This window comes from Arachis ipaensis, chromosome B01 (genome assembly GCF_000816755.2).
Source record: "Arachis ipaensis cultivar K30076 chromosome B01, Araip1.1, whole genome shotgun sequence".
Lineage (NCBI taxonomy): Eukaryota > Viridiplantae > Streptophyta > Magnoliopsida > Fabales > Fabaceae > Arachis > Arachis ipaensis.
Window position 1 is genome coordinate 7,449,809 of NC_029785.2, and position 14,815 is coordinate 7,464,623.

General features: G+C 37.1%; 1 protein-coding gene across 1 annotated transcript; it reads right to left on the minus strand.

Annotated features, from left to right (window-relative positions):
• LOC107615786 (WEB family protein At5g55860) lies at positions 9,304-14,658 on the minus strand. The gene is made up of 4 exons (XM_016317842.2): positions 14,209-14,658; positions 13,880-13,940; positions 13,148-13,361; positions 9,304-11,490 (listed from the first exon to the last, which is right to left on the minus strand). The coding sequence occupies exons 3-4, from the start codon at positions 13,325-13,327 to the stop codon at positions 9,706-9,708; spliced, it is 1,965 nt and encodes a 654-aa protein (XP_016173328.1). The 5' UTR covers positions 13,328-13,361; positions 13,880-13,940; positions 14,209-14,658; the 3' UTR covers positions 9,304-9,705.

Sequence of the window (14,815 nt, forward strand, 5' to 3'; positions counted from 1 at the left end):
TATAGATTTTTTTAGTCATTTCACAATAAATATATATATATATATATATATATGAAAAAAAATTAATAAGTTTCTCATTTTTTTCGCAGATATTTTCATTCCTAACCATTTGAAAATATTTTTAAGTTTTTCATCTCCTTAAAAGTGACACACTGACATATGAGTGGAATTATAATTTTAAAAATTGGACAAAAAATCCTTCTCCCTCAAAAATTACGTCGTTTTGTGTGGCAACCAGTTCTCCGGTCCCTTCTCTCACTCCCCACTCGTTCGCTCTAGTTCCTTTACCTTTCTGGCAACCACTTCACCGGTCAGATTCCGGTCGCCACGGACGCTCTCTGCTCTACACTTATCTAACTCAATTTCTTGTCCAACAACCTCACGGGTACCGTTCCCGATGAGTTCACGTCATGCTAGTTTCTCGTCTCGTTCGATATACCAGATGATTTTCCGATGAGTTATGGATTGAGATTTTTGTGAAAATGGAGGGGCTGAGGGAGCTTTCTGTTGGATTCAACCAGTTCGAAGGGTTGCTCCGGAGTCATTGACGAAGATGGTGAGTTTGAAATTGTTGGATCTGAGTTCGAACAACTTCTATGGTACAATCTCGAAGAGATTCTAGGAATCCTTTGAAGGAACTGTTCCTACGGAATAGTCACTTCACGGGTTCTATTCCGTCTACTCTCAATAACTATTTCAACCTAGTGGGATTGGATTTGAGCTTCAACTACCTGAATGAAAATATCTCCAACTTTCGAAACTTGATCATATGGCTGAACCAACTCACCGGTGAGATTACACGGGAGCTAGATAACATAAAGACGCTGCAGAATTTGATCTTGAACTTTAATGAGCTAACAGGAAGCATCCCTGCCTGTTTAAGCAACTGCACGAGTTGAATTAGATTTCCCTTTCGAACAACAGGCTCACAAAAGAGATTCCTCTGAATTGAAAAGCTTTCGAATTTGCCGATCTTGAAGCTTAGCAACAACTTATTCTTCGGCAGCATTCCGCCAGAGCTAGGCGACTGCCTCAGCTTGATTTGGTTGGATCTCAACACCAAAGCTGACGGGAGCAATCCTGCCCGAGCTTTTCAAGCAGTCCAGGAAAATTGTGGTGAATTTCATTTTAGGGTGAATTACAGCTTGAGTGGAATGGTAGTTTGAAACTCGACAAAAAAGTCCTTCTCCCTCGTATGCCACATGTGCACAGGGACTTTTTTGTTCGGTTTGACGGAAGCATTTGCACAGGGACTTAAAAGTATTTTTAAATGGTTAGGAACGAAAATGTCTGCGGGACAAAAGGTCAGGGATCTCTCTCTATCAAAAACTTAACCTTAATTTAAAAAATGTCTTTCTTTCTCTCCATAACACTAACACTGCGCTGTCCTACTCTTCAATCCTTTCTCTCTGTAACTATAATGTGTTATTTAATATTTTTGGACTTGTAATCTTGGATAATACTTTATTTGTATATTATAATAATGTTTGTAATAAGACAGGGAGGGATCATTCAGGGGGAGATGAATACATGGCTACGCAGGAAGAGCAGATGCAGGAAAATAAAGCAACCTGGACTCTCGCGGAGGAATCGGGCGCTGTTTTATATGATGTAGAAGAAGATATTATGGGAATTTTGCAAGCACAGAATGAAGAAATAGCAGCGAAGAGAAAGTTGGCGAAGCAAAGAGAAAAGGCGAGAAGGAGTCGGCCGAAGAATAAAAATAAGGTGAGTAAAAATTTGTTTAAATGATGGTGAGTTGTTGGAATATTCGGGGGTTGAGGGGAGACGAAAAATTAAGCATGATAAAATCTTTGAAGAAAAAGTATAACTTGAACATGTTAGGCTTGCTTGAAACAAAAAGAGAGATGCTTACTAAATATGATGTTGCAAGAATTTGGGGACATAGTACTGTTGGTTGGGAGTTTGTGGAGTCTGTAGGGATGGCTAGGGGTCTATTACTGCTTTGGGATGATGTAATGTTTAAAATACGAAATTATTATAAAGGTGAGCGGTGGTTGTGCGTTAAAGGAGTGTTAACAAAGACCAACTTTCTTTGTGATTTTTGTTTGGTATACGGGGAACATGGGAAGGAGGAGAAGCGGGAGGTGTGGAAAGAACTGAGTTATGTTGTAGGGTTATGTTAGGTTCCGTTCTGCTTTTTAGGGACTTTAATGAAATTTTGCTAGTTGAGGATCGCAAAGGGATGACTAGCTTGCCGCCATCAGCGGAAGAGTTTAAGAGGTGGGTGAATGACATGCAGTTGATCGATTTACCTCTTGCTAATAGGAAGTACACATGGTTCAGGAGTCGATCGTGCAGTCGGATTGATAGGGTCTTGGTCAATATTGAATGGACCGAGAAGTTTCCGGATATGCGACTAAAAGGTGGCCCGCGGAGTTTGTCTGATCACTGCCCGTTGATTGTGGAAGGTACAAGGATAGGAGGGGGACCTAGACCGTTCAGAAGTTTGGACTCCTGGTTTACGCATGAGGGATTTCTGAGGATGGTGAAAGATGAATGGAGAAGCTTGGGAGATGCTCAATTCACATGTAAACTGAAGGCTTTAACAGTACCACTGCGACAATGGCACAAGGATAACTTTAGTGACATGGATAAGAGACTGCTGCGGTTTGAGGAGGAGATCACAAAGCTGGACAACCTAGTCAGCGATGGGATCTATGATGGTACAACGGAGGCTAGAAGGAAGGCGCTGGTGAGCTTTTGCAAAAAATGGTACATCAAGAAGGAAATCCACTGGAAACAGATGTCTCGGTCCCAGCATGCTGCCAACATGGATAAGAATACCAGATGCTTTCATAACATTGCCTCGTCCAGAAGAAGGAATAATAGGATCGATGCCTGATGATTCATGGACGACTTGTGCGGAACCAGGCAAGAATAAAATTTGCAATCAGGGGGTTCTACAAGGATCTCTATCGACAGGAATATGCTCCGAGGATTGGTGTCAGGGATGGTTTACTGAAACAGATCCCTAGAGAGGAGGCTGAAGCTTTGGAAGTTTTGCTGTCTGAGGAGGAAATCAAGGAGGTAGTGTGGGACTGCAAATCTTCTAAGGCCCCAGGGAGTGATGGGTACAATATGAACTTCATAAAGAAATGCTGGGAGGACATCGGTCAGGAATTCATTGCAGCGGTGCTGGGGTTCTTTCAAAGTGCTAAGTTACCAACGGATGTGAATGTCACGTGGGTAACGCTAGCCCCAAAGTTTGAAGGTGCAAAGGAGGTGAAGGACTTTCGGCCGATTAGTATGGTGGGGTGTGTGTATAAAGTGATTTCGAAGGTGTTGGTGAGAAGGATGAGATCCGTTATGCCGGGATTGGTAGGTGAGACTCAGACTGCATTTGTTAAGAGTAGAAAAATCCATGATGGAGCGCTCATAGCCTGTGAGACGGTTCATTGGTTGAAAATGCGGAAAAAGACGGTGGCTATTATCAAACTGGATTTTCAAAAAGCTTATGATAGAGTAAGATGGAGCTTTGTAGATATTGTGCTACAGAATATGGAGTTTGGCCAAAGGTGGAGGAATTGGGTGAAGGAGTGTGTTAGTACGGCTACTATGTCAGTCCTGGTAAACGGGTCACCGTCCAAGCCGTTCAAGATGGAGAGGGGACTGAGACAAGGAGACCCCCTTTCTCCACTTGTTTGTGCTAGTGGTCGATGTTTTGCATAGGATGTTGGGCGAAGCCATAAGGAATGGGCGCATTGCTCCGCTGCTGGTCGGGGGAGATCATATTGCATTATCGCACCTACAATTTGCAGATGATATTATTCTGTTTTGCCCACCGGAGACTGAGACGATCATAAATTATAAGAGGCTGTTGCGGTGTTTTGAACTGATGTCTGGGCTGAGCATCAATTTTGATAAATCGAATCTGATATCGGTGAACTGTAAGCAAGGATGGATTGATCATGCGTGTGGCCTACTGGGGTGCCAGCAAGCTGTCTTACCTGTTAGATACCTCGGAATTTCTTTAGGAGCAAATCCGCGCCTAATGAAGACCTGGAAACCAATCATAGATAAGTTGGAACAGAAGCTCAGCTTATGGAAAGCGAAGGTCCTAAATAAAGCAGGTAAGCTTGTCCTCATCAAATCGGTACTGAATAGCCTACCCATATATTACCTAAGTCTGTACAAGATGCCGAAGACGGTGGCTGACAAGCTGATTGCATTACAAAGGAACTTTATGTGGTGCAAGGAGGACGGTAATTTTGGTATACCTTTGGTCAAGTGGGAGTTGGTCCAGGCTCCAAAATTGGCTGGGGGCTTGGGGGTTGGGGATGCAGTGATTAAAAACACAACGCTCTTGTTTAAAAGTGGTGGTGGCGGTTTTCAAAGGAGGATTGCCCGCTGTGGAAGAAGATTGTTTGTTCCTGCAACAAGTTGAACCCTAATATAATGTTAGCAAATCAGCCTTTACCAGTAAAAGGAGGGCCCTGGAAAGACATTTTTCAGTTGAATATAACAGACCAACGGGTTCGAGAAAAAATGGTTAGTGGCCTGGCGATGAAAGTAGGCAATGGAAGGAAAACCCGGTTTTGGGAGGATAACTGGGTTCAAGGTGGTCCGCTGAAAGTGAGTTTTCCAAGACTCTTATCTACTTCTAGCCAACAAGGAGTTGTCATTGGGGATTGCGGTTTTTGGATGGCCTAGAGTGGATTTGGAATTTTCAATGGAAGAGGGAGTTGTTCCAATGGGAGCTGGAGCTTGTCCATCAGCTTCATGTGAGGTTAAGGCCAGTGAAGTTGTCGTCTGGGAGCGAGGACAATGTTGTGTGGAAATTTGATAATAAAGGAGTTTTTTCTACAAACTCCTTTATGCAGGTCATACAATCGGAAATGCTGTCAGACGAGATCACGAGCTATAGCTTCACAAGTTCACTTTGGAGAGGTTTGGTACCTCCAAGAATTGAGTTCTTTGGATGGTTTGTGCTAGTTGGTAGAGTTAATACCAAGGAGAGGTTGACTAGACTAGGTGTAGCTATTCATAGTGATAATCTTTGTGTACTGTGTAACAAGGAGATATAATCGGTTGAGCATTTATTTTTTCGGTGTGAGATAACATGGCAGGTGTGGTGCACTTGGCCGAGGTCTTTTGGTAGAGCGTGGGTATTTCCGAGAACCATGAAAGAACTGTTTGTGAGCTGGATTGGCATGCACGCCAAAAAACAGGAGTAGAAGTCATGGATGACAGCGTTCTTTGCAGTGATTTGGAACATCTGGTTGGAACGTAATGCTAGAGTCTTCAATAATAAAAGTGCAGGTGTCGAGAGCATTCTAACAAGGACGTTGTTGAGTTACAAAGAGTGAAATGAACGGGATCATTTTGGTGGTTGATGACAATACCGAAGATGCCAGAGGATTGATTGTTGTATGCAGTTATTTTATGTTTGTTTGTTTTGCTCCACTCTAATGTGTTGAGCTTGCTTTGTTTAAAAAAAAAAATAATGTTTGTAATAATATTTTGTGATTTTTTTTATTTTTTATTAGAATTTTCATATAAATTATCAATATAAGAAGATGGAAAATAGGATCCTCACAGGGAATCATTTTCCCGCAGGAAACGGGACTCTACAAAAAATGTTGATGGAAAGCAATATTTTTCTACGACAGAAATCGAAAATAGAGATAGAGAATAAATCTAAAGACGAAAACAAAAAGTAGAGAGACATCTCCGTTCCTGTCTTGCCTCGTTGCTTTCTCTATTTTTACCCATCAATAATTTGATGAGGCAAATTGTTGGGTAGCTCCCTCGGGTATAAGTGGGCTAATTTTTTTAGTAATGGATTGGAGAGGTGTGTTATGCATAGTTATGGAGAGGTGATGTATTTTTTATGGATATGGAGATAATTGTTTTTTTTTTAAATTAGAAACTACAAATCGGAGGCTCAGATTTGGGTAGGGGTAGAAAACTGAGGATCAGATTTTGGGTAGAGTAAAAAACTGAACCTTAGTTTTGGGTAGGGATAGAAAACCGAGGGCAAGTTTTGAGTAAAAAAAATAAAAAAAAATCAAAATTCTCCAAATCGGAGGGTCCGATTTACATGTTTCAAAAAATTTTTAACGTTAAAACACAAATCTAACCCTCAAATTTGTGATCATCTATACAAAAAAAACACACCAACTCTCCACATTATTCAAAAACACCACCACAATCTCAATAATAAAAATAAAAAGTGGTATAAGTGATGTAGCCTACCTACGTCAAGAATTTATTTAGAATTGTTTGTAATATTTTTACGAATTTGTTGGAGGTTAATGCCTCCAAAGTACGGTGCATTTCTAACTTGTATTAAAAGAAGTAGTTGAATAATTTTAATAATATATACAGAAGAAGAGAAGTAGTTGTATTGTGCAGTGTGGTTTCTCATAGGAAACAAATATTTATTTCTTTCATAAAAAATAAGTGTAAAAAATAGTTTATGATACTATTAGTAATAAAGAATACATTGTAGAATATCTTACATATTCATATGTGAGTTTTTTTTTTTAAGTAGCTACTAGTAATTTTTTATAAGTAATTAATAAATATTTTGTTACTAATATTGTAGTCGTAATGTAGTATGTGTTATGCAGAATTTTATATTTTGACGTCAAAAACAATTATTTGATATGATGGAAAAAAAATTATGGTAGGTTGACAATATCAACATAATCTTTACTTTAAAATCTATTATCTAGGAACAGAATTAATTCTCTTTTCGAGTACCAATTTTAAAATGTATTAAAATATCTTATTGCTCAACAAAAACAATATGAAAGAACATAATATTTGACAGGGTGAATATTCTATTAAAAATTTTATAATTGTCTTCATGTGAAATTTTTTTTTTTTATCTTTAAATAATAAATTGTAGGGTTAAATGTTAATATTTATAAAAGTGTTATTTTTATTTAAAATATGGCCAAATAAATAAACTACACTTTTATACAAAACATCTTCATAAAAGAATGTTTTTGACATTTATTTGAGTAGTTTTCATTTGGCAGAATCTTAAACATAAAACAAATAGTCTGTAAATATGACGCAAGAATGGAAATGGGAAACAAAATTTTTCCGAAACAGGCGCAGCAGGGACTTGAGAAAAAATCTTCACCCATCCTCACTAATCCCCGAATTATTAAATTTATTTAAATATTCTTAGTAATTTATTTCTTATATAGATTTTTTAGTCATTTTATAAACACACATCGAAAAATCTAACCCTAATTTTAAAAGCATTTTTCTTTCTCTCCATAACATTAACAATGCGTCATTCTACTCTCTAATTCTTTCTCTCCATAATTATATGGTGTATTATTTTATATTTTTGAATTCGTAATCTTAGATAAATACTCTATTTGTATGTTGTAATAATATTTATAATAAATTAATAATGTTTTGTGAGAAGCAAAGGAGACATCTTTCGTTCTTATCCTGCTTTATACTGTCCCGTTATCATCTGTATTCTCTCCCATCTAACTTGATGGGCGAATTATTGTAGCTCCATCGGGTGTAGGGGGTGTAGTTTACCACGTCAAAAATTTATTTAGAATTGTTTGTATTTTTTTACGAATTTGTTGAAAGTTAATGCCTCCAAAATACGGTGCATTTTCAACTTATATTAAAAGAAGTAGTTGAATAATTTTAATAATATATACGAGAAGAAGAGAAGTAGTTGTATTGTGTAATGTGGTTACGTATAGGAAACAAAACATTTATTTCTTTCATAAGAAAGAAGTGTAGAAAATAGTTTGTGATACTATTAATAATAAAGAACATATTGTAGAATATCTTACATATTCATATGTGTTTTTTTTTTAAGTGGCTAATAGTAATTTTTTATAAGTATTTAACAAATGTTTTATTTGTTACTAATATTGTAGTGGTAATGTAGTATGCGTTATGCAGGATTTTATATTTTGACGTCAAAAACAATTATTTGATATGATTAAAGGAAAAACTATGGTAGTTTGACAATATCAACATAAATTTTTAGTTCAAAATCTATTATCTGGAAGCAGAATCAATTCTCTTTGTGAGTACCAATTTTAAAGTGTATTAAAATATCTTATTTGACAACAAAGACGAAAATAATGAAAGAGCATAATATTTGGCATAATTATAAACATCAAACAAATAATCTGCAAATGTAACTCGTAAATAATATGAATATATAAATCTAACACTTTCCAAAATACCAAAGTATTTAATACAAATGTTAAGTTTTCAAAGAATTTCAAAGAACTTAGGTTTGACAATAACATAATTTGACAAGGAAAAAAAATGAAATTAAATTTGCAAAAAGATTACATAAACTAACTTACAGAAAAAAATATTACATAAACACAAAAAAAGTAAAGACAAAATGAAAGGAACCTACAAAAAACAAACTTAGACGGGATTTTGCCAAGAGATGCTCAACTGCTTTATTCATTGAGCAAAAGATTTATACGTGTTGTTAAAGTCCGTTGTTCAAACAGTAACTAAGTTGGTCTTGTGTCGAAGAGGTCTTGTGTTAAAGAAGCCAGGAAAATTTTGCTACTTGTGTAATTCTCTTCTTGTTTTTGTTTATAATGTGTAATAAACATGATCTTTTATTGTAACAGTGTCAGTATGCTACAGGTAAAATTACTTGATAAATACGATATTAATGTTTGTATTTATTTATTTATATTCATTGCTACTAATGGAAAACAAAAATATATCAGGTATCAGGTAGAATGATTAAGAATATCTCTCACATGCATATAGACACTGCACAACTAATGAGATTCATTGTTAGATTTTCTTCAACAAGACGGATTAGGAATTTAGATAATTGTTTTCTCATGTTTTTAATTATTTTTATTGGAATTGACGAATTGTGTCTCAAATCTTGGAAAATATACTTTTTAATGCACTTAAAGAAATTGCCTCTAATTTGAGGTTAATATTTGGAAATGAATTATTTCGTTAATCTATCAGAATCTATAATATTGTGTTTCCACTTTAAAAAACAGCATTGCTTAATAATCTTAGAAAGACTTTTATAAGCATTTTCTTATTATAACTTGTTTATTAGTTATTTTAAACACTCAAGATTCTTTTTTACACGATTAAGAATAGTATTCTGACATGCTGCGCCAGTTTTAATCAATGCATAAGCAAATGACTGTATGAAATGACTTTGCACAATGTGTTAAATTAATACTCTAATAAATAAAAATAAAAGAAGAATGAAAAGATTCACTATTTCCATTTTTCAACATAATACAATGTTACAACAGAAGCAATGCTAACGATATACAGATACACTCACCATTTGACATCTACAAACCACAAACATACATTATGGTTCTACCATCTCTGTCAAACGGGAAATGTGGCTGTAATAGATATTTTCCAAGCATTTATGCATTTATCTAACAAAGATTATATACTAAGCCAAATGTTAAATGTGGTGTTAAGTCACACTGTGCTTTACAAGTTTCCAAAGTATGCATGCATATTTAAATGATATTGCTTCCCGTGGAAGGGTTGCTACCACCAAACATGAAAGCTCAACATAAGCAACATAATACAATAGATTACATAATCTACTTGGTTCAATTTACACTATTAACACTTCCCATAATCCATTCATTTCTCATCTACTACACACAGATCACTTTTTGTTTCTCTCCCATTCAAGAGCTGCACAAACTACACAACAAATCTCAAATTTCATGCAAGATTCTCACCAGGCAAAAAAGACGGAGATCCACCTTCAACCTGGTTTTTCTTCCTGTGGAAGATACCGCTAATGGTAGGCACAAGGACTTTCTTTGAAACTGAGACCTTCTCTTTCTCGAGCTTATTTGCCTCCATTTTGTGAGGAGGAGGGTTCTGCTTTTGAATCCTGTAGTGCTGAGGAGATGATTCTGATGACACCTGAGTTTCGGCCAATATTCGAGAAGCGGCTTCTGCTGCCTTCTTCTGCTCCCGCTCACGCCACCTCCGAAGCTCGCTCTCCACTGCCTTCTTTGCCGCTTCAGCCATCTCGGCCTTTTTCAAGGCCTCCTGTGTTGCCGTCTTCATATCCTCGATCTCCTTTTGAGCTGTCTCTAATCTTTTGATAGCTTCATTTTCACTTGCCTTCACAGCCTCAACCTGTGCCTTGGCAGCAGCTACTTTCATGTCTGCTAATTTATCAGACTCCTCAACTTTACGACTTAGCGACTCGAATTCCTCTCTTGAGATTGTAATTTTAGCACCAGATTCGGATGTTGAGGCGCGCGCAGCACTTGTCCTTTCAGTTAACACCGTAATCTGGTCAAGGGCACTAGCCTCTGCTGCTTTTGCTGCTTCTGCATCTTCCAGTGCAACTTTGAGCTTTTCCTCTGCATCTTCTAATGCAAGCTTGGTAACTTCAGCCTCCTTCATCAATTCTGTGGCTTTGTTCTTCATGTCTTCTGCTTCCCGCCGTGCATTTTCAGCTTCAGATTGCAGCTGGTTCAGCGTTGAGATCATTTCCTCAGATGCACCTGTAACTTTAGATTCTTCTGCCAAGCAGGCTTCAAGCTCAGACTTACTTTTACGAAGCTTGACATGCAGATTACCGACAACAGATTCAGTTTCAGACTCTTTCTCCTTCAATTCCAAATGTTCCTTCTTTACATTCTCAAGTTCCACCTTAAGAGCTTCCACCAAGCTCCTAAGAGAGCTTTCCTCATCTGCTACCTTATGCAGTGACTCCTTGGCATCATCAAGTTCCAGAGTGACACTTTTCACGGAGTCCAAATCCGACGTCCTTTTATTTTCCATTTCCTTTTGCAGAGCACCAATTTCACTCAATGTCTCAGCCAGCTGTGTTTCAAGATTTTTGGCAAGCTCAGGATTGAACTCCTTCTTTAAATCAAGCATTTTCTTTTCGGATTGTTCAAGGGTGGCTTTATATGATCGTCTTAGAACATCTTTCTCAGCTAGCACCATTGCTTGCTGCTGATGTGCTTCAACAGATGCATGCTTGGTTTGTTCAATTGATTCCTTTACAGCAATAATTTCTTTAGACAGCTCAGATGCTCTTTCTGAGTTTTCCTTCATCGCATTTTCTGCTTCTGCCACTTGCTTGAAAGCAGACTCTCTTGCATCCGAGGAAGAATCATATTCTTGACGAATCTTGCTGAGTTCTAGCTTTGCAGCATTGAGTTCCGTAATGATGGATGCATGCCTCTTAACTGCAGCTTCAAGCTCTTCTTTCCAAGCACCATTTGTTCCATCAGAGTTGCCATACTTTACTTCTTTAAGCTGTTTCGCATGATCCTTTGCAGTGTCTGTTGCTGTGATCGCTAGTTCCCTGGATTCATCAACAACTTTTAGCTTTTGCGTCAGTTCCACGACTGTCCTTTTAGCCCTTTCAAGCTCAACAAGAGCTTGAGCCTTAGTAGTTTCAGCATTATTTACTTGTTCTTTTAGTTTGTTCAACTCTTTCTGGGCTATATGAAGTTGTGTCTCCTTTGCCAAAACACTCTGATGAAAGAACAAGGTTTGTAAATAGCAAAAAATAGAGGAACAGAATAAATTCAACTAAACTTGAAAGGAAGGGAAATAAATCATAACCAGATAACCTAGTTTGTGGTTAGAACAGCCTAAGTAATTAGAAAACTTGAGATTTGTGGTGCTCAGTTAAACAAAGATTCCTTCCGGAATTGAATTTGATTAACTAATATCCAGAGATATATAAAACCTGAAAATAAGCTCATGTATAAACAAAAGGAGGAAAGAATTCAACATGTTAAAAGAAGTCCAAGGTCGTGTGCATATAAACCATTCTTAGAAAGGTGAGTTTGATATGATTGATTATGTTCATGATTTCAACATAAGCACAAAAAAGATGGCACTGCCGTGGAGTCAAAGAAGCTCGTGCACTGTTTCCTGAACTAAAAGAAAATGTAACCTAATTCCTGAACTTTCTTAAATGTGAATGATTCTGGGACTTCTGATTCCACGCCTTCCTCCTCTAGGCTCCACAATCAAGAAATGCATAAGAGATTGCAATTGGACTCAATTCCTCCAAGCTGTTCTGACTCCTTCATCAGCCTCTTCACAGATGCACAGCCAACATTGCACTGCACTGAACACAGTGCAACATAGGTATCACCACCACTTCCAACAACATTTGCAATGTTTTTAAGGATTAGGCATGAGATGAACCCACATAGGCCACTATCATAGTTGAAAAGGGCTTGAAGTGTGAGAATATACCATCATCACCGGTTATCTAACTTCCTTGTTCTCCAAGGGTTGATCAGTGGAGGAGATTGTCTTGGCCAAGTAGTTGTATCCTCAGTTAGTTGCAAGAACATGCTGTTCTCCTCTGGTGTCTTCATGTCTCTCTCCTTTCTTGGCACCTCCTCTACCCACATTTAGATCTATTCAACACTCAAACTTCTAGGTGGATTTGGTATGTGAATTTGGTCACGCAACCAGTCATTTTGTCTCTTGTCCTAGCCTCTTAACTTCTTTGAAAATGGTGGCAGTTTGATATTCAAATTTGAGATTTCAAAGCGGGTGGATTTGGGGAGGAAGGAGGAATCTCCTAAAAAGTAGACGTGAACAACATGTGATAAAATGCATTTTTCTGTTCCAAATATGGCAAATATTTTCTTCTTTCTTTTTTGGTTTCCCGAGGGTATCTAACACTGAACGTAGTGACTAATCCCTTCCCAACGGCAAAGGCTGACCACAGGATGCTTTCCATACCCAAGGTGGGATTTGAACTCCCAATCTCTTGATTAAGGGACCAAGTGATGAGCCACCATGCCAGACCCACGAGGTTAACAATTATATTCTAGTTTTGGGACTAAAGTTCATATAACCCAGAGTTCTCGGGATAAAATTTATTTTTCTGTTCTAAATATGGCTGTTTTTTTGGGCAAATCTGTTCTAAATATGTATTAGTAAAGAATTACTAATACTATTTATTTCCATTTTTGGCTTAAGAATTAAATCGAGTACCTATGTTAAAAACCATAACAGATTTATACTGCAGTTACTACTTACTACTTCATTAACTTTACAGGATACACTTAGGAGATATGCAACTTTCAGATTTAGTTCTGCCTACCACAAGGGGTTTGAAGTTTGTACCCTTACAAGGCATAAAGTTACAAAAATTGACAATTACCTCAGCAGAATAGGGTTTTGCCTTCTTAATGAAAGGTTTTTCACCAGAGAAAGCACCTTCACCAAATAAAGAGACAGCATCTTTAACAGATTGAAAAGGTGGACTGGTGTCAATCTCTCCAACCTCTGGCTTTGTTGGGTTGGGTGAGTCGGTAGCACTTTGCCGGATTTTAGCTACCATTGTCCGTTATATCTAAATATTATGACTGTAAAACCTGTTGAACAAAACACATGTTACAAGAAAGAAGACAAAATGAAATATAGATCATCATGAACTGGTAGCATATATAAAATATGAAACTCAAAACAATGCCATGTGACAGAAATTTATTTACAAACCTACACAAAGATCATTGCCCAAGATACCAAATAACCATTCACATTGACATTATGAAAGACACAGAACCAATGAACCATTCCCCCACGAAAAATAACACCATCAGATAATAAACCCCAACAACAAATAACAAATTATATTGCACTCTAATAATGCAAGTTATTTATATCTATACAAAAACCCATTCTTCAAAAAGTTCAGAGCCCAAACACATCCAAAAATTGCAGAGTTAACTATAGTGCCTTCACTATCACAAACACCAACAGCTCAAAATTTACTCTCTAATTTGATTCCAAGGACATTCCGGTTCAAACTTCTAAGCACAATCTTCCAAACTAATAGTAAAACCAAACAATTAAGAATTTAAAATCTTGAATGGATTTTCTCGATACTCACCAACACACGGCAGCGTAAAGAGCACTTCAAATTCGAAGTCCTCCACGGCGGTCAAAACGACCTGAAAACGACATAAAAATCATCGAAACACGGAAAACAGAGCTTTAAATTGAAACGACAACCGACAAAGAAGAACGCAGAGAACAATGACAAAGTAATTAAGTAGTAGTAGTAGTAGCTTGTTCCGACAAGTTCAAACAAAAACACATAAAATAAAACCCTTAAAATACTTCCAAAACCCAGAATCCCAAAACCAAACAAAAGTTTTCAACTTTCACCTTAAACCCTCCCAAACAAAATTCATTCAAAAAAAAAAAAGAAACAATCACCTTTCAGGGATGATTACTGAAAATAACTGAAAATCTCGAGATACTAGAAGAATAAGAATCAATCGCTAGTATTATTGAGTATCTACTATCTAGAGAGAGAAGAGAGAGAAAAGTGATGGGGTGGGTTTGAAAATGAAAATCCGAAAGCTGTTGAAGACAAAAATTTCTGTATCAGCTCAAGTCAGGTTCAGCGAGGTGTGAGTGTGTGGAATCAGGTGTGGGCGTTTCTATTTGAAAGTACAAGTTCCTTGCTTTGAGGGCATTGAGTTTGAGTGAAATGACTTTTCTGTCCTTGGAGTACCACGCATTAAGCACCGCGTCACGGGTTTCACACTGTCCAAATAAACAAGTCCCGGAAGGTTAGAAATGACTGAGCAAAAGAAAACAAAGGAAATGAAAGAGAAAGAGAGTGACGGAGAAAGAAAAGTATGTTAAATTGTTAGGACAGCAAAAAGGCATTTCATCCTTGTTTTTCTAACTTTGTCTTCCAATAATTCAGAAAAGATTGAACTTAGGAGTCTATAGGAAAATTATGACATTTTCCATAAATAAATAAGTCTTCTGAAAATTAATTTTAATTTAGATTTATTTTTTATAATTTAATATA

Coding starts and splice junctions, on each gene's coding strand:
- LOC107615786 (XM_016317842.2), bottom strand. CDS start 13,327: ATGGTAGCTAAAATCCGGCAAAGTGCTACCGACTCACCCAACCCAACA. Junction 11,491..13,147: donor CAAAACCCTATTCTGCTGAG/GTAATTGTCAAT, acceptor TTCTTTCATCAG/AGTGTTTTGGCAAAGGAGAC.